We start from the raw sequence: 26368 nt of genomic DNA on the forward strand, positions 1-26368 counted from the left end.
CAACGTTGGACTTTTGCACGAGTGGTAGGAGGAAAGCTTAGTTTGCATCTTCCGTATGGCCTCAAGAATTTCCACATCTAACAACGTTGGACTTTTGCACGAGTGGTAGGAGGAAAGCTTAGTTTGCATCTTCCGTATGGCCTCAAGAATTTGCACATCTAACAACGTTGGACTTTTGCACGAGTGGTAGGAGGAAAGCTTAGTTTGCATCTTCCGTATGGCCTCAAGAATTTCCAGATCCAACAACGTTGGACTTTTGCACGAGTGGTAGGAGGAAAGCTTAGTTTGCATCTTCCGTATGGCCTCAAGAATTTCCACATCTAACAACGTTGGACTTTTGCATGAGTGGTAGGAGGAAAGCTTAGTTTGCATCTTCCGTATGGCCTCAAGAATTTCCAGATCCAACAACGTTGGACTTTTGCACGAGTGGTAGGAGGAAAGCTTAGTTTGCATCTTCCGTATGGCCTCAAGAATTTCCACATCTAACAACGTTGGACTTTTGCACGAGTGGTAGGAGGAAAGCTTAGTTTGCATCTTCCGTATGGCCTCAAGAATTTCCACATCTAACAACGTTGGACTTTTGCACGAGTGGTAGGAGGAAAGCTTAGTTTGCATCTTCCGTATGGCCTCAAGAATTTCCACATCTAACAACGTTGGACTTTTGCACGAGTGGTAGGAGGAAAGCTTAGTTTGCATCTTCCGTATGGCCTCAAGAATTTCCAGATCCAACAACGTTGGACTTTTGCACGAGTGGTAGGAGGAAAGCTTAGTTTGCATCTTCCGTATGGCCTCAAGAATTTCCACATCTAACAACGTTGGACTTTTGCACGAGTGGTAGGAGGAAAGCTTCGTTTGCATTTATGGTCCGTGTTTCTCTAATTGTAACGAATATTAGTGTAAAGGGAGTGATTCTCTGTAATTGACGTCTCCTAGTTTGCGGTGCTGCACTTAAGCAACCAGACAGCATTAAAAAGTTCCGCATTTTACGCATCATGTTAGTAGTTCAGAGAATTCAGATCCTCGTGCGATTACCCAGAATTATTTGACACTGGAAGTAAATTTCCTTAATGAATCAACGATCACTGCGCATTTTGGTTAATAAAGCAGTATAGATCTTTTGATAAATTAAACTTCTTTATTTAAATGAGTGTGTCTGTACTTACATTGCTGAATGATTGGGAAGACGAAACTTCTACGTTATTTGATTCTGAAACAGCGGAGAAAAACTGAACATGCTAAGCCTACTTTCTCTTTACTTTCTCTTATCATGTCAACACTGACCCACAATATTCTAGCGCAACGCAATCTGACTGATCAAAGAAAAAAAAAATTACAACCTGACTTCAAATAATTAATTCAAAAGAATGGCCCCGACTAAAAAGATATCTTAACAATATCCTATACATTTCACTAAGCACTTACCTCACAGAAATCCTCATTACGCGAACTACTGAAATACTGCGAGCCAAATAGGAGATTCTAACTACTAATAGGCATGTGGTTATCAAAAGAAAGATCTTGTTGCAAACCAAGTAATGTATTTTTTACCTTAATAATGTGACTTCCACTTCAAACACGAATATGAATCGACACTGACATCCAGTGCAAAGAATGAATAATTTTCAGTCTCCAAGTCGGATACTTCCAGTTCGTTAACCAACACTTCTCACATTTAACATCCATCACTGCTGGCTGTTCACCTCCAACTGCCCAACACTACTTCCATCACTGCTGGAGACTAACTTTCAACTGAGCAACACTACTGGCGATTAACTTACGGCAACGAGTCCAACCTGCCACAGAGTCTATTACAAAGAAAGCGTAGTTAGAGATCCAATGCAAAGCGCTACGCAGCGCTGACAACACAGAAGCAGTCCACTTAAAATATCTCTTTATTTACACTACTGCCCATTAAAATTGCTCCACCAAGAAGAAATGCAGATGATAAACGGGTATTCATTGGACAAATATATTATACTAGAACTGACATGTGATTGCATTTTCACGCAATTTGGGTGCATAGATCCTGAGAAATCACTACCCAGAACAACCACCTATGGCCGTAATAATGGCCTTGATACGCCTGGGCACTGAGTCAAACTGAGATTGGATGGCGTGTACAGGTACAGCTGCCCATACAGCTTCAACACGATACCACAGTTCATCAAGAGTAATGACTGACCTATTGTGACGAACCAGTTGCTCGGCAACCATTGACCAGACGTTTTCAATTGGTGAGAGATCTGGAGAATGTGCTGGCCAGCGCAGCAGTCGAACATTTCCTGTATCTAGAAAGGCCCGTACAGGACCTGCAACATGCGGTCGTGCATTTTCCTGCTGAAATGTAGGGTTTCGCAGGGAACGAATGAAGGGTAGAGCCACGGGTCGTAACACATCTCAAATGTAACGTCCACTGTTCAAAGTGCCGCGTATGAGAACAAGAGGTGACTGAGACGTGTAACCAATGGCACCCCATACCATCACGCCGGGTGATACGCCAGTACGGCGATGTCGAATACACGCTTCCAATGTGCGTTCACCGCGATGTCGCCAAACACGTATGCGACCATCATGATGCTGTAAACAGAACCGGGATTCATCGGAAAAAATGACGTTTTGCCATTCGTGCACCCAGGTTCGTCGTTGAGTACACCATCGCAGGCGCTCCTGTCTGTGATGCAGCGTCAAGGGTAACCGCAGCCATGGTCTCCGAGCTGATAGTCCATGCTGCTGCAAACGTCGTCGATCTGATCTGTTCGCGCAGATGGTTCTTGTCTTGCAAACGTGCCCATCTGTTGACTCAGGGATCGAGACGTGGCTGCACAATCCGTTACAACCATGCGGATAAGATGCCTGTCATCTATCTCGACTGCTAGTGATACGAGGCCGTTGGGATACAGCACGGCGTTCCGTATTACCGTCCTGAAACCACCGATTCCATATACTGCTAACAGTCACTGGATCTTGACCAAAGCGAGCAGCAGTGTCACGATACGATAATCCGCAATCGCGATAGGCTACAATCCGACCTTTATCAAAGTTGGAAACGTGATGGTACGCATTTCTCCCCCTTACACGAGGCATCACAACAACGTATCGCCAGGCAACGCCGGTCAACTGCTGTTTGTGTATGAGAAATTGGTTGTGAACTTTCCTCATGTCAACACGTTGTAGGTGTCGCCACCAGCGCCAATCTTGTGTGAATGCTCTGAAAAGCTGATCATTTGCATATCGCAGCATATTCTTCCTGTCGGTTAAATTTCGCGTCTGTAGCACGTCATCTTCGTGGTGTAGCAATTTTAATGGCGACTCTTCATCTACTGCGTCTGTGATCTTTAACTAGGAATAAAGGAACATAGGAATGGGAGTTGTTAATTATGCATTACCAGGCGACAATAGTTAAAAATTTAAAGCTGAGTTTTAAGTATATATTTCGGTAAGAATTTTCAAAACAACGTTCTTCGTTTTGGACATATTTTGCAAGTACCGTTTCTCTTGAGTCAGTTTCTGTATTTTTTTTTTTTTTTTAATCTTCAGTTTTGGAACTTTGTGTCCTGGTAATTTATAATTAACATTTCTCATTCATACGTTCCTTTAATTTTAACTACAGATTTGATGATGGCAGTACCTTTATAAGGAAAGGTAATTACTGAGCGATCTAGATAGCTTAATTCACAAAAATATCCAGAATTAATTTTCCAATTTTAATACCCTATCTGAGATTGCGCTCCGTTTGTGATGATGTTACCATCGACAATACGTTTTATGCGAATCTTTCTTGCTTTCTGTTTTCTTTTGAAGGGCGACATTTAATGCCACTGGCGGTTTAAGCAAGTCACTTAATGGCAAAGAAAATAGAAGTGATGCTTGACCGGGAGACGTACTGGGAGCTGGCAATTCCGCTTGTGGACAGCGAACACTTTGCTTGCAGTGATGTGGGAACAGCTGCTGGCGCTGCAGATTGCAGAACGCGGCCACTGCGGAAGGCCACAAGGGCGCGCGTCTCGCTCTCTCTCTCTCTCCCTCCCTCCCTAATGACTGCCGCTGACGTCACAGCGTGGCTCACAGTTTGGGGCCCTTAGCGCTTCGCCTCTGCAGGTCACACGCAAGAGCGCGCCGTCTGCAGCGCAGCCTTTCCCTGATGACGTGGCGGGGCTGCGCAGGAAGCTGCTCGTTCTGCGCACTAAGCGCCACTGTTCACATGCAGACAGGAGCCTCTCAGGCATCCAGTGTGCTTACCGTTTAGCTAGCCCTAAACTCTCCGAATCGTGCCAATAGATCAATATGAACTGATCAAAACAGATGCGATGGACACACATAATGTGGGGTGTGCCACAAGGATCAGCATTAAGACCATTGTTATATTTCATATTTATAAACCACTCATGTATGTAGACTGGCAATGGCAAGGAAAGCGTTTCTGAAGAAGAGAAATTTGTTAACATCGAGTATAGATTTAAGTGTCAGGAAGTCATTTCTGAAAGTATTTGTATGGAGTGTAGCCATGTATGGAAGTGAAACATGGACGGTAAATAGTTTGGACAAGAAGAGAATAGAACTTTTTGAAATGTGGTGCTACAGAAGAATGCTGAAGATTAGATGGGTAGATCACATAACTAATGAGGAAGTATTGAATAGAATTGGGGAGAAGAGAAGTTTGTGGCACAACTTGACCAGAAGAAGGGATCGGTTGGTAGGACATGTTCTGAGGCATCAAGGGATCACCAATTTAGTATTGGAGGGCAGCATGGAGGGTAAAAATCGTATAGGGAGACCAAGAGATGAATACACTAAGCAGATTCAGAAGGATGTAGGTTGCAGTAGGTACTGGGAGATGAAGAAACTTGCACAGGATAGAGCAGCATGGAGAGCTGCATCAAACCAGTCTCAGGACTGAAGACCACAACAACAACAAACCACTCATCTTCAATACCGATAATGGGTCTCACACTCCGGAAGCACCGTGTACGCTGTTGTGACTTTTCGCGTAGTATTAAAGCTGTGTTCTGCACGTAATTCCGTATGGCAAGTCATTCAGTTGATGTCACGTCGGCTACTTCCTTCTCCCTGACGTACCGCAGTAATTCCACAGTTTAACCTGGAATCAGTACTACGTTCGTTCCTGCCGAACCTTCACGTAATTGAGAGATGAAGGCTAGGGTAACGTCTGAAACTGAAACATCCTATTACAAAATTTATTGAATTACTGTGCTGATAAACCTCTTACGTTATTTGATTTTCAAACAGCTGAGCAGAACTGAACGTACTCAGACATTTCGCTCTTTACTTATTCTGATCAACACTAAACTGACACACAATCGTTTTAGCGCAACGCAATCTGACTTTCAATAATCCCTACAAAAGAATGCCCCAGACTAACATTAACCTATACCTTTCATGAATCACTTACCTCACAAAAATCTTCGTTACTCGAACTACTGCAATACAGCGAGCGCCAATACTGCCAGCTGAATAAAAGAGTCTAACTAGTGAAGGCACTGACTACTGATAGGCATAGTTAGCAAATGAAAGATTTTAGTAGAGAACAAACAATGTATTTACCTTAATAATATTCTAAAGTCATCATATATATGATATCCAATATTACAAATTTACTCTTTCTGATGGACACACGTCCAGATCGTCCGCTCTCAAAATTCTGCCATCTCTCTCCCCACATCCACCACTGCTGGCGGCTCACCTCCAACTGCGCAACGCTACGCGCTATTCACACCCAAATGCCCAACACTACAATAGCGAATATTCCAACAATGCAAACCAGCTACAGACTTCACACAGCACAGTCAGTGATTTTCATATAGAGCGCTACGTAGCGTTACCAACATAAAATCCTAAACAGCCTACTTGCAATGGACTCACAGAATGTCGGTTTTGTCTCAAGGATCAGCATTAAGACCATTGTTATATTTCATATTTATGAACCACTTATCTTGAATATCGATAATGGCTCTCTCACTCCGGAAGCACCGTGTCCGCTGCTGTGACTCTTCGCTGTGTTCTGCACTTTCCGTATGGCACGAAGTCCCGGTGCAAGTCATTCATTTGATGTCCCGTCGGCTACTTCCTTATCTCTGACGTACCGCAGTAATTCCACAGTTTAACCTGGAATCAGTACTACGTTCGTTTCTGCCGAATCTTCACGTAATTGAGTTATGGAGGCTAGGGTAACGTCAGAAACAAATATTGCGTGTCCGACGGGATTTGTCCCGCGATCTTTCAGCTTCAAGGCACGTGCTTTGTCGCTTCTTGACCAACAAGACCGACAGGTACCATTACCTGTACCATTAGTTTTTGTGATCAGTGGCATTAATGACTGTCGTAAGCAAATTTATTACCATTAATAGTTATGTAAGGATAGCTGTACCCTTGATGTAGTATGTGAGGTACCTATTACGATGTATTAGGAGCTGAATATCCTGATCTGCAGTAAATAAATAAAACAAATATTTTGTGCATTAGTCGCCCCACGGATTGTAGGTATCTGGAAAAAGCCGGAGGCGCTAGTGAAATAAATATTAATTCGCTATGGCGTTCAATGACACGAGCATCAGTTATCATAAAATGAACGTGATGGTCATCATAACATCAATACTGACAATTAATAAAAATTTAATTTCAGGCTGTTGGCTATTCTGACGCATCACTCCTTAAAAGATAGAAAAAATAGATTATATATATATACACTCCTGGAAATTGAAATAAGAACACTTTGAATTCATTGTCCCAGGAAGGGGAAACTTTATTGACACATTCCTGGGGTCAGATACATCACATGATCACACTGACAGAACCACAGGCACATAGACACAGGCAACAGAGCATGCACAATGTCGGCACTAGTACAGTGTATATCCACCTTTCGCAGCAATGCAGGCTGCTATTCTCCCATGGAGACGATCGTAGAGATGCTGGATGTAGTCCTGTGGAACGGCTTGCCATGCCATTTCCACCTGGCGCCTCAGTTGGACCAGCGTTCGTGCTGGACGTGCAGACCGCGTGAGACGACGCTTCATCCAGTCCCAAACATGCTCAATGGGGGACAGATCCGGAGATCTTGCTGGCCAGGGTAGTTGACTTACACCTTCTAGAGCACGTTGGGTGGCACGGGATACATGCAGACGTGCATTGTCCTGTTGGAACAGCAAGTTCCCTTGCCGGTCTAGGAATGGTAGAACGATGGGTTCGATGACGGTTTGGATGTACCGTGCACTATTCAGTGTCCCCTCGACGATCACCAGTGGTGTACGGCCAGTGTAGGAGATCGCTCCCCACACCATGATGCCGGGTGTTGGCCCTGTGTGCCTCGGTCGTATGCAGTCCTGATTGTGGCGCTCACCTGCACGGCGCCAAACACGCATACAACCATCATTGGCACCAAGGTAGAAGCGACTCTCGCCATTCGTCCCTCCATTCACGCCTGTCGCGACACCACTGGAGGCGGGCTGCACGATGTTGGGGCGTGAGCCGAAGACGGTCTAACGGTGTGCGGGACCGTAGCCCAGCTTCATGGAGACGGTTGCGAATGGTCCTCGCCGATACCCCAGGAGCAACAGTGTCCCTAATTTGCTGGCAAGTGGCGGTGCGGTCCCCTACGGCACTGCGTAGGATCCTACGGTCTTGGCGTGCATCCGTGCGTCGCTGCGGTCCGGTCCCAGGTCGACGGGCACGTGCACCTTCCGCCGACCACTGGCGACAACATCGATGTACTGTGGAGACCTCACGCCCCACGTGTTGAGCAATTCGGCGGTACGTCCACCCGGCCTCCCGCATGCCCACTATACGCCCTCGCTCAAAGTCCGTCAACTGCACATACGGTTCACGTCCACGCTGTCGCGGCATGCTACCAGTGTTAAAGACTGCGATGGAGCTCCGTATGCCACGGCAAACTGGCTGACACTGACGGCGGCGGTGCACAAATGCTGCGCAGCTAGCGCCATTCGACGGCCAACACCGCGTTTCCTGGTGTGTCCGCTGTGCCATGCGTGTGATCATTGCTTGTACAGCCCTCTCGCAGTGTCCGGAGCAAGTATGGTGGGTCTGACACACCGGTGTCAATGTGTTCTTTTTTCCATTTCCAGGAGTGTAGTTGCCTAGCTTCCCCAGAAGGATGACAAATTACACTTAAAAAGTTTGCGTACGATATGGAGATATCAGTATCTCCATATCGTACGCAAACTTTTTAAGTGTAATTTGTCATCCTTATAGGGAAGCTAGGCAACTATTTATTACATTGATCGACTCATACGAAAGAATCTGACGGAGAAAATATACCAACTTCTTTTACACAATAACTTAGTGGGATAAAGCAGATATCCCCCCCTCCCCCCTTCCCCTGTGGTCTTCCTCTGAAACAAGTTATAATGTTGACTGCAGTATCATGCTGCGGTGGGGTAATATATCGTGGATGGATGCTGAAACTATACACAGTTAATATTGCTGTCTAGTTCAGCTACGGGTTCACTAGTCATTAATTACATTATATTAATATTCCGTATTATGCAGGGCAGAAGTACTTATTATTTCAATTTTCTAAAGACAAATTTTTCATTCTTCTCTGTCAGCTTTGTTTGTAATCACGGTGCATACAGTTTTAAACCGCGCATATCGTCAAGTAGAATCATTATTTACACTTGTATGTCTTCAGGCGAAAATACATCGACGGAAAGAAATTGCAACAGCAAAAAATAATGAATGTAAAGAAGTGAAATTTCCGGGATGCATTTGTCTAGCTGACACATTTAACTGATTAACATTGCAAGATGACAGATTAATGGAAACGCGAGATAAGTCGTTGCAAATGTGAAATTCTAGTACATTAATACCCGGTGCAGCCGCCAGACAGTTGAAAGCAAGCACCCAGCCGTGCATGCATTGAGTTGTACAGGTGCCAGATGTCAGTTTGTGGGATGGAGTTTCGTGCTTGTGGCACCTTGTCGGCTAACATAGGGTCGGTTAATGGATGAAGCTGTAACTGTCGTCGCGATGTCCCATATGAGCTCGATTGGAGTAGATCTGGAGATCGAGCAGGCCAAGGCAACATGACGAAACGCGGCAGAACGTGTTGGGTTAGAATAGTGGCACGTGCGCGAGCATCTCCATGTTGGAAAACGCCCTCTTGTATGCAACACAGCCGGCCGGTGTGGCCGAGCGGTTCTAGGCGCTTCAGTCTGGAACCGCGGAACCGCTACGGTCGCAAGTTCGAATTCTGCCTCGGGCATGGATGTGTGTGATGTCCTTAGGTTAATTAGGTTTAAGTAGTTCTAAGTTCTAGGGGACTGATGACCTCAACAGTCAAGTCCCATAGTGCTCAGAGCCATTTGAACCATTTTTTTAATGTAGCACAACAGGTCGAATCACCATACTGACGTACAAATTATCAGTCAGGATACGTGGTACAATCACGAGAATTCTCCTGCTGTCCTAGGAAACCACACCCCAGACCATAACTCTAGATGTAGGTCCTCTGTGACTAGCACGCAGTCGGGTTGGTTGCAGGCCTTCAACTGGTCTCCTCCAGTCCAAAGCACGGCGATCACTGGCACTGAGGCAGAACCAGCTTTCATCAGAAAACACAATGGACCTCCACCCTTTCCTCCAATGAGCTCCCGCTTGATAGCACTGAAGTCGCAAACGGAGGTGGTTTGGGGTCAGTGGAATGCACGCTACAGGCCGTCTGGTTCGGAGCTGTCCTTGATGTATCCGATCTGTAACATTTCTGAGACGGGTGTTACGACTAATCAACGAAAACCCCCAGGTGGGAACGGGGCCCAAATTAGTTGGTTACTGTCGAGTTGCAGTTTACAATTTCTTTATTTATTACTTCAACCATTAAACGTCATTTCTTTACCACTTGACCAGGAACAGATCCAAAAAGCTAGCAGGCATGAGAGCCTTTTCAAAACAATTTATTTACAGTTAACGGCCAAGCCATTTTACTTAAAACCGGCTATGATAAAACATTTGATAACAAATCAAAATTTTCCAAGTAATGAAATTAAAAACTTTACCGTTAATAACCAAGCCATTTTACTTAAAACAGACTTTTATAAAGCATTTAACAACAAAATTAAAACTTTCCAAGTAATGAAACAAAACACCAATTTGCATACAATTTCGCTACCGAACATGTAGGGAACCACTTCTTTTAAATTTTGGCACAACAAGATATTAAATTACAAGGGCTAGATGACAGGGAGGCAGAACTAGCATCTTCAAAGGTTGCCAAGTAGATTAAAACAATCAAAGTAAAGATACAGTCAATCACCTTTTACAATAACTAACAATCTTAAAGCAACGTAATTTAAAAAAAAAAACACCAATGAAAGGCAAACTTAATCTTTTTAAACAGTGGCCAAAAACTGAGTAAAATACAACCATTTAATATTTTACAATAACTAACAACTTTAATTCCATGTCCTGGCACCATAATGTCCTGGGATAGAAATAATTAACCGACCGGGTGTAAGGGCGGCCACAATTGTCTCCCGAAGGATGCTCAGGCTAGAAGCGGACTAACAGACACACAACGCCTCACATTCAGCAATCACATCGACCTCACGCGAGGCCAGGGGAGGAGGAGGAGGAATCAAATTAGGAACCATAATCACTGCCCAAAAATACACTTCCTACCGGGCAGTACTAATAAGAAGCGGAAAAGATCACTGTCTATAAATACACTGGCTACAGGGACAGGAAATCCGAACGGAGGAGGCCACAAAGAAAAGACGCTGGTTGTACAAACCAAAATTATTCAGTTAACATCTTAACCTTTAACCAACTTAACTTGCAGTTTATCAGAGAAACAGCAGGTGAACTCCGATGCAAGGGTTCCTCACACCCGACCGTGACCACGTCGCCAGCGTACCCAACTGGGCACAGTCGCGCAGCCACGCGCTCTGTCACCGGAGCCCTCGTCTTCTCACGGCGAAATACCACTCCTCAGGTTAGGCGAGTTACTAGTCCGTCATTCCCACCTCCAGACGGAAAATTTAAAGACGTCCGTTGCCGCTCCCACCAAGTAGTGACTCGGAACCACAGCCGTAGCCCCTGAGTGTTCACAGCAAGAGCTTACAGCCTTGTCCCGTCCACTCTTCCGACACGTCTCGCACCGCCAGGATAGACCACGCGGCTTCTCGAAACAATAGCCAACTCTCCACCGCCACGCCACGCCGCGGTCTCATCGTCCTACATTCTCTAATTCCCGATTTTAAAAACCGACCGACCGACTCGTCACCGCTAGGCAACCAACCGGCCATCCCCCCAAAGATCTTATTCCCTTAGACAAGGTTGGTTTGGGGAAGGAGACCAGACAGCGTGGTCATCGGTCTCATCGGATTGGGGAAGGATGGGGAAGGAAGTCGGCCATGCCCTTTCAGAGGAACCATCCCGGCATTCGCCTGGAGTGATTTAGGGAAATCACGGAAAACCTAAATCAGGATGGCCGGACGCGGGATTGAACCGTCGTCCTCCCGAATGCGCTTACACAAGGCTAACAGGAAGCAACGACTGGAAGATCGATAAGACCAGACACGCCGCCAGAGGGCAATCTCAACAGAATCGTATGCAGCATAACGATAGATATGAAAGAATCAATTAACGATGGAATGGAAGGACTCAGAACAATCTTAACAGCGCGATATATGTTGAGAGCCGACTCTCGGCTCAATTTCGTTGTGTCACTGCGCTGCCAACTCTCGCTCAAATTGCAGCTGCAGATGTGGTACGGTGTGCCACAGCCATCTGCCAAACGCGATGGTCTTTCTACTCGGTAGTGCCACGTTTGGAGACCGGCCTTTTTGCGACTAGCACTAAAATTGAATAGACATCATCTTTCAGATGTAGAAAGACGCCTACTAACTTTGGTTTATGTAGCACAACTCTTCCTTGGTGTAGCGAGCTTTTTACATTAGTGTACATACTGCGTACTTGGTACCTCCACAAGATACCCAAAACATTTTATGTGTAATTTATCGTCCTTGTGGGTAAGGTAGGGAACTTTTACATTGAAAGCAATAAACGAAAGAATCTGGCGACGAAAAATATATTCATCTATTGACACAATATCTCAGTGGGATACAGTCGACTTCCCCCCTCCCCCGCCCCCATCACCACCGTGCTCTTCCTCTGAAACAAGGTATAACGTTGACTGCAGTGATCATACTGCGGTGGAGCCAGATTTCTTGCATGTATGATGAAACTACACACAAGTAATATTGTTGGCTAATTTAGCTGTGAATTCGCAAGTCGTTAATTAGATGACGTTAACATTGTAGTCGAATTAAGTTGGGTGATGCTGAGGGAATCAGATTAGGAAATGGGACACTTAAAGTAGTAAAGGAGTTTTGCTATTTGGGGAGCAAAATAACTGATGATGGTCGAAGTAGACAAGATATAAAATGCAGACTGGCAATGGCAAGGAAAGCGTTTCTGGAGAAGAGAAATTTGTTAACATCGGGTATAGATTTAAGTGTCAGGAAGTTGCTTCTGAAAGTATTGGTATGGAGTGTAGTCATGTATGGAAGTGAAACATGGACGATAAATAGTTTGAACAAGAAGAGAATAGAAGCTTTCGAAATGTGGTACTACAGAAGAATGCTGAAGATTAGATGGGTAGATCACTTAACTAATGAGGAGGTATTGAATAGAATTGGGGAGGAGTTTGTGGCACAACTTGACAAGAAGACGGGACCGGTTGGTAGGACATGTTCTGAGGCATCAAGGGATCACAAATTTAGCATTGGAGGGCAGCGTGGAGGGTAAAAATCGTAGAGAGAGACCAAGAGATGAATCCACTAAGCAGATTCAGAAGGATGTAGGTGGCAGTAAGTACTGGGAGCTGAAGAAGCTTGCACAGGATAGGGTAGCATGGAGAGCTGCATCAAACCAGTCTCAGGACTGAAGACCACCACAACAACAACAACATAACATTCCGCATCATTCAAGATAGAAGTTCTCTCTATTTTAATTTTTTACGCAGTTTCTCGCTTTTCTCTGTCAGCTTTCTTTCTAATTACGATAACTACAATTTGAACATGCACGTGTCGCAAGGTAGAACCATAATTTACCCATATATGTCTTCCTGCGAAAATATTTTGGAATGTGGTACATTTGCGAGATAAATGTTTTAGCCCGATATAGCTTGAAGTGGAATGGCCAATTCTGAAACTGCTAGACGTGCTGTTTGCATATGACCTTAATACCAGGTGTCCATTGTATTCGATTTTTGGAGAGTAGAACAAACGCACAGTCAAAGATAATTATTATGGTTCGATTGTTCATTCGTGGAAAATTCCACTGCCCTTCAGCGCTACGTGCCACAACGTTCCCTTCGTTGCTGTGCACTCACAGTTCTTTGAACGGGCCGTAAGAACCATTCTTACAGCATTGATACAATACTTACAATGAATGTTTAAATTTAAGGTCAGTGTCTATGACAACGTCTGCAGTTGTATGTGTTAAGTAAGCGTTATTACTACTTCTTTTCTGGGATATCTTAGCTCTAGACCGTAGCTCTAGAAGCGTGTTACTAAGAAGTATTGACGCTCTAAACAAACTTAATTTTGCAACTCAGAACAGCATAGAAAGTGCTGAAATGTTTCTGACAGACTAAAAATATAAATTTGTGCCTTCTGGCAGATTGTCTTCTTCGTGGACCTCATGCTCTAGTAACAAAGTATATTTGTAGGATATCAATAACATTTACAACATATTTTTACGTCGCACAAGATCTACCTTAACCAGTGCAATGTTGTCTGAGAAGCCAAAATAAATTGAGATTGAGCATTATGTAGTTTGTGTGAAGTACGAAAGTTCGGAGAAGGTTATTGTAGTTCTTCTTAAGTTTACGGTATGTTTTAAGGGAGAATATACGAATGTAACAAGAAGAGAGACTGTAAAAATCATTTTGGCGCATAGAGTGGAAGCGTGTGTTGGTAACAGCGACGCAACCGTTATGCGGGGGATTGACCGGCTTAGCGGTAATGGAGAGGTTTAGGCCGTGTGCAGGCACCGGATTTTGCACTCAGATGGTTTTCCTCTCAACACAGTAATAAAAATTACACCGCGGGAACACTTATCGCTGTATGGTGATACATTCTTTTTCTAATTCTGCTTTTGTTGTAAATTCATAGTTCGCTGTGTGCGACCTCATTATGGAAAAAATTATGCAAAAAGTATGGCTATGACGGTAAGTGCTTTCCTGCTCTCATTCGGCTTAATCGTTTGATAATTATAGATTATGAACAACATTAATTCGTTTTACATGTATGTGAGTTCGATTTATAAAGGCTTGGAAATTCCCTTCACTCACCTCTATCCTCTTGCAACGACGTAACATGCAAAGTGTGAACTTCATGAAATTAAGCAGCCGAGGCTCAATTCTTCTTCAGACCTCATACTATTATTTATTTACATAACGATGATGGAGTGAGAAATACAGTATCTCAGTTTATCAGAATATGGAACGAATATTCATAAACAATTTTCATGAAGTTGAAGCTCAACGAGGGGTTAGTTCCCTCTGCATTACCCGAAATGATTTGTCCCCCCTGCATTATCCATCACGTTCTAGTGACGACAATATTATGAAATATAACTTAACTTACTTCTAATCCCTACAATTACATTGCTTCCAGTGTCTCTAGTACTTGAGAGCCTTCCAGTCTTCGCAGTAGCGTTGTGATTACGGTTGCTATAGATGATCTACTGATTGTTGTTGATCTGTTGGTTCAAATATAAAATGTAGGCTTGTTGATGTGCTTCAGACGCCTTTGTGTAATAAATTATTGTATATCTGTATTTATATACGAGTATACCTGACTTCCGTATGGCAAGGGCCATTTCAGATAGTTACGACAATTTAGAGACAACAGTGAAGTGTAATATAGATTACATGATATCAGAATTATTAAGTTAATTAATTACTCTGAGGTACTGACGCGTAGCCGTCTTTGAAATAGAATATTGCTGGGTGCTTGCACGTGGTATTTCGTTATTAATTTTACTTGTATCCTTCTTAAATGTTTCTGAGATTGATGAAAATGTAATTTTTGACAGAGGTCTTCCATTGTTACAGGGACCGAGTGTTCCGGCTAAATCTCAGCAATATCAGCCACTCCAGCTGCGAGGTGAGTTCTGATTTAGGAGTCTAAGTGGTTTCTTACTGAACATTGTTACATCGGATCTGCCCACATTTATACCCGTGTTCGTGCGTGATATTGGATATTTCGTATCCCACTACGAATTAACACATACATTCAAGACCAATGTAACTTCCCATGTTCACAATGTCATCTAAACACAATGAAACTGAGAAGTTAGCCGAGTTTTAAACGAAGTCTCCTAATTTAAAAGAACACTTGCGAAAATTATAGTTAGTATGAAACATTGTGCCAGACAATTTGAAACACTGCTTTAGGTGTTAAGTTAAATCCTCGTTATCTTTCTGCCTCAGTCATCAGATAATCTTAAAGAACGTAGAATACTTAAAGCGTACTTCATGCCTGCTCTTCATTTCTGCTACCTTTATTCCGACATCTGTTCTTCTCCACCGCTTCTTCCTATTGTCCTTTAAATGGAGAAATTAAAAATTTAATTATCTCTAGACAGGTGACTGTATCCCGGAAGACAGGACGCCGTTTTTGCATTCATGGCTCCGGAAAGTAAACCTAATTTGATACAGTTTCTTGGCGTTACGTTTTCGGATGTTCAGATGAGTTCGTGATACCGCGAATATCGTCAGACCGCAGTTATCCTTAAGCACTTGCGGCTATACTTGGTCAGTCAGTCTAACGAAAACGCCTGGATTACTTACTGAGATCGGTGTTAACGGAATAATATCGTTTCGTGGGGCTTTACAAACTATTTCTTGAAACTTTCTGACAGGTAAAACTGTGTGCAAATCCAGAGATTCGACACCAGCGCCATTGTTACCGACTACGCAGTGCACGTACAGCTCACGACCTGCCCTCACTCCTTCAGTTCTACAATTACTTATCCGGTCGGGGGGAGGGCGGAGCGGGATTGTGGCTCTGTGAATTTTGATACGTAGGTACTGACAAAACTGAAACCGTATGGGCGGCTCGTGAGTATCTGGATCGATAACTTAGTCGGCCAGCGCTTTTTCCGCGATAGGCAAACTTCATGGTTCAACTGTGCGGACTCAGATGCGACACACAGTTTTAATCTGCCAAGAAGTACAAAGCGTAAACTCCGTTGCACAGCAGTGAATAATGATTTGGCGGCTCACCTACGTTACAGTACAGAACAGATCAAATAGTAATAACTAAAGGAGATTCGAGCGTGACGGAATAGTTCGGCAATAGCGAATACCGCGTCTCATCTCTCTGTTACTGTTGCGGCACGTGACATCTCCCACGTTGCTCAATCAGGTGTGTCGACAGCTTCTCAGCATTGATGTCCTTGCTGTTCAAGAAACGTTGTGTTTCAGTCTTGTAAACTTTCGGCAAGTAAATTTTCAATTATTTTTTTCAAATGCCGGTCGCATTAGCCGAGCGGCTCTAGGCGCTTCAGTCCGGAACCGCGCTGCTGCTACGGCCGCAGGTTCGAATCCTGCCTCGGGCATGGGTGTGTGTGATGTCCTTAGGTTAGTTACATTTAAGTAGTTCTCAGTCTAGAGGACTGATGATCTCAGATGTTAAGTCCCAAAGTGCTTAGAGGCATTTGACCATTTTTTTTGTATCAAATATTAGATGGGTGTCAGTTATAACTGCTGTAAAACGTATTCAACGTGTATTAGTTTATTATGCACTGGCCTTTTTTTAGTTGCCGACTTTTTGTTTATCAATCTGCCCACATTTATACCCGTGTTCGTGCGTGATATTGGATATTTCGTATCCCACTACGAATTAACACATACATTCAAGACCAATGTAACTTCCTATGTTCACAACGTCATCTAAACACAATGAAACTGAGATGTTAGCCGAGTTTTAAACGAAGTCTCCTTCTAAGTTAGTTCTCCGCATTGTACGGAACATCTAAGAGTTCTGATGCAACAGTTCCTTGTTTTTTTAAGTGTTGTTTTGCACCTCCTCCTTGTCTATCCAGAACTAATTGTCTACGCTGGGAGAGATCACTGAAAAAGAATGTGTTCCATAGAGGAAGTAAAGCCGGGACATCATCTGCACTAAACCGTTCTCCAAAGAAAAATCGGTCACACTTCGAAATAAGAGTTAAACAACCTCCAAAGGAAACAAAGATTCTAAGAAATCAGAAAAATCCCAATAGAAAAAGAAACAGAACCTCTTCAAGAAATTACAGTTTACTTCTAAGGATGATTTAAATGGCCATCATGAGTCTTTCCATTTTGATGCACCGTCTTAAACTGACTTGACGCGACCTGCTGTTCCGGAAGACAACGATGCTGATCGTCCATCTACGCTGACAAATTATTCGAAGATGGGAGGGACATAGGATCAATGTTTGGTCATCTCTATATTGGTCCTCACTGATTACACTGGAGTGCAGAGAGATAATTATAAGGTGCAGTCAAGAGCAAACGAGAAAGATGGAAAAAAGTAAGTAAACTGTTAGTGTTTCAAACGTAATCGCCTTCACTGTAAATACACTACTGACCATTAAAATTGCTATACCAAGAAGAAATGCAGATGATAAACGGGTATTCATTGGACAAATATATTATACTAACGTGCATCCACAGGACATGTGGCCTGTAATTGAAGAAGTGTCATGATGTTCTCTCCATTGGCAAAAGATTCCGGAGTAGTTCCCCATTCGGATCTCTGGGAGGGGACTGCCAAGGGGGAGGTTACCATGAGAAAAAGATTGAATAATCAACGAAAGGATAACGTTCTACGAGTCGGGGCGTGGAATGTCAGAAGCTTGAATGTGGTAGGGAAACTAGAAAATCTGAAAAGGGAAATGCAAAGGCTCAATCTAGATATAGTAGGGGTCAGTGAAGTGAAGTGGAAGGAAGACAAGGATTTCTGGTCAGATGAGTATCGGGTAATATCAACAGTAGCAGAAAATGGTATAACAGGTGTAGGATTCGTTATGAATAGGAAGGTAGGGCAGAGGGTGTGTTACTGTGAACAGTTCAGTGACCGGGTTGTTCTAATCAGAATCGACAGCAGACCAACACCGACAACGATAGTTCAGGTATACATGCCGACATCGCAAGCTGAAGATGAACAGATAGAGAAAGTGTATTGAGGATATTGAAAGGGTAATGCAGTATGTAAAGGGGGACGAAAATCTAATAGTCATGGGCGACTGGAATGCAGTTGTAGGGGAAGGAGTAGAAGAAACGGTTACAGGAGAATATGGGCTTGGGACTAGGAATGAAAGAGGAGAAAGACTAATTGAGTTCTGTAACAAGTTTCAGCTAGTAATAGCGAATACCCTGTTCAAGAATCACAAGAGGAGGAGGTATACTTGGAAAAGGCCGGGAGATACGGGAAGATTTCAACTAGATTACATCATGGTCAGACAGAGATTCCGAAATCAGATACTGGATTGTAAGGCGTACCCAGGAGCAGATACAGACTCAGATCACAATATAGTAGTGATGAAGAGTAGGCTGAAGTTCAAGACATTAGTCAGGAAGAATCAATACGCAAACAAGTGGGATACGGAAGTACTAAGGAATGACGAGATACGCTATAGATACAGCAATAAGGAATAGCGCAGTAGGCAGTAGAGTTGAAGAGGAATGGACATCTCTAAAAAGGGCCATCACAGAAGTTGGGAAGGAAAATATAGGTACAAAGAAGGTAGCTGCGAAGAAACCATGGGTAACAGAAGACATACTTCAGTTGATTGATGAAAGGAGGAATTACAAACATGTTCCGGGAAAATCAGGAATACAGAAATACAAGTCGCTGAGGAATGAAATAAATAGGAAGTGCAGGGAAGCTAAGACGAAATGGCTGCAGGAAAAAATGTGAAGACATCGAAAAAGATATGATTGTCGGAAGGACAGACTCAGCACACAGGAAAGTCAAAACACCCTTTGGTGACATTAAAAGCAACGGTGGTAACATTAAAAGTGCAACGGGAATTCCACTGTTAAATGCAGAGGAGAGAGCAGATAGGTGGAAAGAATACATTGAAAGCCTCTATGAGGGTGAAGATTTGTCTGATGTGATAGAAGAAGAAACAGGGGTCGATTTAGAAGAGATAGGGGATCCAGTATTAGAATCGGAATTTAAAAGAGCTTTGCAGGACTTATGGTCAAATAAGGCAGAAGGGATAGATAACATTCCATCAGAATTTCTAAAATCATTGGGGGAAGTGGCAACAAAACGACTATTCACGTTGGTGTGTAGAATATATGAGTCTGGCGATATACCATCTGACTTTCGGAAAAGCATCATCCACACAATTCCGAAGACGACAAGAGCTGACAAGTGCGAGATTTATTGCACAATCAGCTTAACAGCTCATGCATCGAAGCTGCTTACTAGAATAATATACAGAAGAATGGAAAAGAAAATAGAGAATGCGCTAGATGACGGTTTGGCTTTAGGAAAAGTAAAGGGACGAGAGAGGCAATTCTGACGTTACGGCTAATAATGGAAGCAAGGCTAAAGAAAAATCAAGACACTTTCATAGCATTTGTCGACCTGGAAAAAGCGTTCGACAATATAAAATGGTGCAAGCTGTTCGAGATTCTGAAAAAAGTAGGGGTAAGCTATAGGGAGAGACGGGTCATATACAATATGTACAACAACCAAGAGGGAATAATAAGAGTGGACGATCAAGAACGAAGTGCTCGTATTAAGAAGGGTGTAAGACAAGGCTGTAGCCTTTCGCCCCTACTCTTCAATCTGTACATCGAGGAAGCAATGATGTAAATAAAAGAAAGGTTCAGGGGTGGAATTAAAATACAAGGTGAAAGGATATCAATGATACGATTCGCTGATGACATTGCTATCCTGAGTGAAAGTGAAGAAGAATTAAATGATCTGCTGAACGGAATGAGCAGTCTAATGAGTACACAGTAGGGTTTGAGAGTAAATCGGAGAAAGACGAAGGTAATGAGAAGTAGTAGAAATGAGAACAGCGAGAAACTTAACATCAGGATTGATGGTCACGAAGTCAATGAAGTTAAGGAATTCTGCTACCTAGGCCGTAAAATAACCAATGACGGACGGAGCAAGGAGGACATCAAAAGTAGACTCGCTATGGCAAAAAAGGCATTTCTGGCCAAGAGAAGTCTACTAATATCAAATACCGGCCTTAATCTGAGGAAGAAATTTCTGAGCATGTACGTCTGGAGTACAGCATTGTATGGTAGTGAAACATGGACTGTGGGAAAACCGGAAGAGAAGAGAATCGAAGCATTTGAGATGTGGTGCTATAGACGAATGTTGAAAATTAGGTGGACTGATAAGGTAAGGAATGAGGAGGTTCTACGCAGAATCGGAGAGAAAAGGAATATGTGGAAAACACTGATAAGGAGAAGGGACGGGATGATAGGACATCTGCTAAGACATGAGGGAATGACTTCCATGGTACTAGAGGGAGCTGTAGAGGGCAAAAACTGTAGAGGAAGACAGAGATTGGAATACGTCAAGCAAATAATTGAGGACGTAGGTTGCAAGTGCTACTCTGAGATGAAGAGATTAGCACAGGAAAGGAATTCGTGGCGGGCCGCATCAATCCAGTCATTAGACTGATGACAAAAAAAAAAAAAAATATACTAGTACTGACATGTAATCACATTTTCACGCAATTTGGGTGCATAGATCCTGAGAAATCAGTACCCAGAACAAACTCCTGAGGCCGAAATAACGGCCTTGATAAGCCTGGGCATTGAGTCAAACAGAGCTTGGGTGGCGTGTACAGGTACAGCTGCCCGTGCAGCTTCAATACGATACCACAGTTCGTCAAAGGTAGTTGGTTGTTTGGGGAAGGAGACCAGACAGCGTGGTCATCGGTCTCATCGGATTAGGGAAGGATGGGGAAGGAAGTCGGCCGTGCCCTTTCAGAGGAACCATCCCGGCATTTGCCTGGAGTGATTTAGGGAAATCACGGAAAACCTAAATCAGGATGGCCGGACCCGGGATTGAACCGTCGTCCTCCCGAATGCGAGTCAAAGGTAGTGATTGGCGTATTGTGACGAGCCAGTTGCTCGGCCACCATTGATCAGACGTGTTCAGTTGGTGAAAGATGTGGAGAATGTGCTGGCCAGGGCAGCAGTCGAACATTTTCTGTACCCAGAAAAGGCCCGTACAGGACCTGCAACATGCGGTCGTGCATTATCCTGCTGAAATGTAGGGTTTCACAGGGATCGAATGAAGGGTAGAGCCACGGGTCGTAACACATCTGAAATGTAACGTCCACTATTCAAAGTGCCGTCAATGCGAACAAGAGTTGACCGAGACGTGCAACCAGTGATGCTGTAAACAGAACCTGGATTCATCCGAAAAAATGACGGTTTGCCATTCGTGCCCCCAGGTTCGTCGTTGAGTACACCATCGCAGGTGCTTCCGTCTGTGATGCAGCGTCAAGGGTATACGTAGCTATGGTCTTCGAGCTGATAGTCCATGCTGCTGCAAACGTCGTCGATCTGATCTGTTCGCGCAGATGGTTCTTGTCTTGAAAATGTCCCTATCTGTTGGCTCAGGGATCGAGACGTGGCTGCACAATCCGTTACAACCATGCGGATAAGATGCCTGTCATCTATCTCGACTGCTAGTGATACGAGCCCGTTGGGATACAGCACGGCTTTCCGTATTACCGTCCTATTCTGCTAACATTCACTGGATCTCGACCAACGCGAGCAGCAGTGTCGCGATACGATAAACCGCAATCGCGATAGGCTACAATCCGACCTTTATCAAAGTCGGAAACTTACAGGAGGCATCACAAAAACGTTTCACCAGGCAACGCCGGTCAACTGCTGTTTGTGTATGAGAAATCGGTTGGAAACTTTCCTCATGTCAGAACGTTGTAGGTGTCGCCACCGGCGCCAAACTTGTGTGAATTCTCTGAAAAGCTAATGATTTGCATATCACAGCATCTTCTTCGTGTCGGTTAAATTTCGCGTCTGTAGCACGTCATCTTCGTGGTGTAGCAATTTTAATGGGCAGTAGTGCACGTTTCTCTCACTGTGAGACAAAGTGGTCTTTGCCTCATGGAAAAATGCTTGCGCTTGCCTACGGAATCGTGACTGTGCATAGGAACCCCCTGCTTCGTCCGCAGCAAACCGACGGCCACGAATGGGTAGGCCCCTACGTTGCCAAGGTTGCTTCGAGTACGCGGCAGAAGTTTCTTTGGGAAGCCCGTCCACGTCCTCCATACACTCTCGAACTCTCCCCATTCCATTTCCATATTTCTGGAGACCTGAAAAAAAAAGGTATTTGTGTCGGTCGATTTGCTGGTGACAATGAAGTGCACGCTGTATACAAACATCGTTCCGTAGGTAACAGCAAACTTTTTTCTACGAAGGCATCGGAACGCCTTGTCTCGCAGTGGGATAAATGCATTAACAGTTATAGCGGTTACTTTTGAAACAATGAGCTTTTTTCCAACTGTCTCGTTTTCATTTGCCTGCACCTTATACGTCCGTGATTTCTGCAAATAAAATAAGCTAATTCTCTTACTAATCTGCGAAAATAAGTTCTGGAATGTATTACACATAAAATATTGTTGGAGTCTATTTGTACCTTGTGTTTTGACAAATGTTGTTTGTTTCATACAGAGTGTCTCTCCTAAGAGTCGTCAGGCGCATTTTCTGTGATGTTTCGGTAGAAATACGTAATTCCGTTTCTGCCGTTGTAGCCAGAAGGAGCGCAAACAGATGCTGCTCATCACGACTTTAATGCGACACACAGTGTCGACAGAAAGCGTCGGCTTATTTCCTGTTATAAACAAAATTATTTTTAAAACGTAGTTTTACGTGCCCATTCAGTTGGGCAGTCCCAGATTAATCTACTGCGTTATTCGTTTTATCGATACGTATTAAAAGTGACAGTAAAGTATGTGCCTAACAAATACTGCAGCAGCGACTAACGTAGCCCTATAGCCTGTCCGTAGCAGTCAGCACGGGCCAGTCACTCCTGCAGTACTGGTTATTCTTCCTGTTTTACTGCCCCTGTTAATACTTACCGATAGAACGAGTAATCCACTTGACTGATTTGAGTCTGCTCTAAGAAATAGGCACATAAAATTTTGATTCTTGGCCCTAACAGGCAACAAACCGACATTTCCAGCGACACTGAGCGTCGCATGAAAGATATGATGAGCAGTTTTTGTTCAGCTCGTTCCATTGCAAAACATGAGTTGTAAATTGCCGAAACACCAAAGAAAATGCACCTGACGGATTTTAGGGGAGACACTCAGTATTGCGCGACCGCTACGGTCGCAGGTTCGAATCCTGCCTCGGACATGGATGTGTGTGATGTCCTTAGGTTAGTTAGGTTTAAGTAGTTCTAAGTTCTAGGGGACTGATGACCACAGATGTTAAGTCCCATAGTGCTCCGAGCCATTTGAACACTCAGTATTGTTAATGCGCCCTATTCCATATTACCCGAGAATTTCATGATGCTACCCTCCGTTTTACACTTTTTATATTTCCTTCCTTGTTAGCTATTTTTGTAAATTACTTTATAACTATATACAGGGTGGTCCCTTGATACTGACCAGGTCAAATATCTCACGAAATAAGCATCAAACGAAAAAACTACAAAGAACGAAACTCGTCTAGCTTGATGAGGGAAACCAGATGGCGCTATTGTTGGCCCCCTAGATGGCGCTGCCATAGGTCAAACGGATATCGACTGCGTTTTTTTAAAAATAGGAACCTACATTTTTTATTACATATTCGTTTAGTACGTAAATAAATATTAATGTTTTAGTTGGACCACTTTTTTCGCTTTGTGATAGATGGCGCTCTAATAGTCACAAACGTGTAAGTATATGGTGTCACCTAACATTCCGCCAGTGCGGACGGTATTTGCTTCGTGATACATTACCCGTGTTAAAATGGAACGTTTTCCAATTGCGGGAAAGGTCGGTATCGTGTTGATGTATAGCTATTGTGATCAAAATGCCCAACGGGCGTGTGCTATGTATGCTCCACGGCATGCTGGATGACATCATCCAAGTGTCCGGACCATTCGCCGGATAGTTACGTTATTTAAGGAAACAGGAAGTGTTCAGCAACATGTGAAACGTCAACCACGACCTGCAACAAATGATGATGCCCAAGTGGGTGTTTTAGCTGCTGTCGCGACTAATCAGCACATCAAAAACGTCGGTGTTGAGAATGCTACATCAACATCGATTGCACCGGTGCCATATTTCTATGCACCAGGAATTGTATGGCGACGACTTTGAACGTCGTGTACAGGTCTGCCACTGGGCACAACAGAAATTACGGGACGATGACAGATTTTTTTCACGCGTTCTATTTAGCGACGAAGCGTCATACACCAACAGCGGTAACGTAAACCGGCATAATGTGCACTATTGGGCAACGGAAAATACACGATGGCTGCGACAAGTGGAACATCAGCGACCTTGGCGGGCATTATGGGAGGAAGGATAATTGGCCTCGGTCTGAGTGGCCGTGCGGTTCTAGGCGCTACAGTCTGGAACCGAGCGGCCGCTACGGTCGCAGGTTCGAATCCTGCCTCGGGCATGTATGTGTGTGATGTCCTTAGGTTAGTTAGATTTAATTAGTTCTAAGTTCTAGGCGACTGATGACCTCAGAAGTTAAGTCGCATAGTGCTCAGAGCCATTTGAACCATTTTTGATAATTGGCCTCCATTTTATCGATGTCAATCTAAATGGTGCAATGTATGGTGATTTCCTACGTCATGTTCTACCGATGTTACTACAAGATGTTTCACTGCATGACAGAATGTCAATATCCATTGATGGATGTCCGGCACATAGCTCGCGTGCGGTTGAAACGGTATTGAATTGCATATTTCATGACAGGTGGATTGGTCGTCGAAGCAGCATACCATGGCCCGCACGTTCACCGGATCTGACGTTCCTGGATTTCTTTGTGTGGGGAAAGTTGAAGGATATTTGCTATCGTGATTCACCGACAACACCTGACAACATGCGTCAGCACATTGTCAATGCATGTGCGAACGTTACGAAAGGCGAAGTACCCGCTGTTGAGAGGAATGTCGTTACACGTATTGCCAAATGCATTGAGGTTGATGGACATCATTGTGAGCATTTATTGCATTAATGTGGTATTTACAGGTAATCACGCTGTAATAGCATTTGTTCTCAGAAATGATAAGTTCACAAACGTACATGTATCACATTGGAACAACCGAAATAAAATGTTCAAACGTACCTACGTTCTGTATTTTAATTTAAAAATTCTACCTGTTACCAACTGTTGGTCTAAAATGGTGAGCCATATGTTTGTGACTATTACAGCGCCATCTATCACAAAGCGAAAAAAGTGGTCCAACTAAAACATTCAACTTTCTTTACGTAATACAGCTTCAGGAGTGTTGGCTTCGGTCACACTGCTTGAGGCTGTTGCCAATGGGCATCACTGTGGGGGTCCGGATGGGGGTTTGTCGGGGACGGCCAGCTCGTCCCACGCGTCCCCCGATCGAACTACGACTGTGGTTGCCCGGGATACTGCCCGCATTGAGGCTGATCCCTCACCTGTGGTAGAGTGGGAGGTCGTCTCGAGGTGTGGCAGGGGGCGAAAGACATTCCGGAGGGCTGAACGGAAGGCCTCTCCAGTTTGTCTGACGAACCAGTTTCAGGCTCTGTCTCAGGCTGATACTGATCTTCGGCCTGACATGGCTGCTTGTCCTGTTCCAGAGGTTGCCCCTCAGTCTGCAAGATCCGGGCGGTCGCAGAGGGTGGGCTTACTGGTAGTTGGGAGCTCCAACGTCAGGCGCGTAATGGGGCCCCTTAGGGATATAGCAGCAAGAGAGGGGAAGAAAACCAATGTGCACTCCGTGTGCATACCGGGGGGAGTCATACCAGATGTAGAAAGGGTCCTTCCGGATGCCATGAAGGGTACAGGGTGCACCCATCTGCAGGTGGTCGCTCATGTCGGCACCAATGATTTTTTAGGTTAGATGGCTTTGGGCAAGTACAGAAAGGGCAACAGCCTCAACGGGTGCGGAGCAAAGTCAGGACATGCGGGGACCAAGCAGCAATCGGTATTGTAATTGTAAACTGTCGAGGCTGCGTTGGTAAAGTACCGGAACTTCAAGCGCTGATAGAAAGCACCGAAGCTGAAATCGTTATAGGTACAGAAAGCTGGCTGAAGCCAGAGATAAATTCTGCCGAAATTTTTACAAAGGCACAGACGGTGTTTAGAAAGGATAGATTGCATGCAACCGGTGGTGGAGTGTTCGTCGCTGTTAGTAGT

At 44.1% G+C, this 26368-nt stretch overlaps 1 protein-coding gene across 1 annotated transcript in view; it reads left to right on the forward strand.

The window, feature by feature from the left end:
• Positions 1–26368, forward strand: part of LOC126094539 (semaphorin-2A-like) — an 807492-nt gene that overhangs the window by 604778 nt on the left and 176346 nt on the right. Inside the window, exon 3 of the mRNA XM_049908969.1 lies at positions 15095–15146. Coding sequence (XP_049764926.1) covers positions 15095–15146 — 52 coding nt within the window. The remainder of the gene's footprint in view (positions 1–15094; positions 15147–26368) is intronic.

The sequence above is a fragment of the Schistocerca cancellata genome, chromosome 8 (genome assembly GCF_023864275.1).
Source record: "Schistocerca cancellata isolate TAMUIC-IGC-003103 chromosome 8, iqSchCanc2.1, whole genome shotgun sequence".
Classification (NCBI taxonomy): Eukaryota; Metazoa; Arthropoda; class Insecta; order Orthoptera; family Acrididae; genus Schistocerca; species Schistocerca cancellata.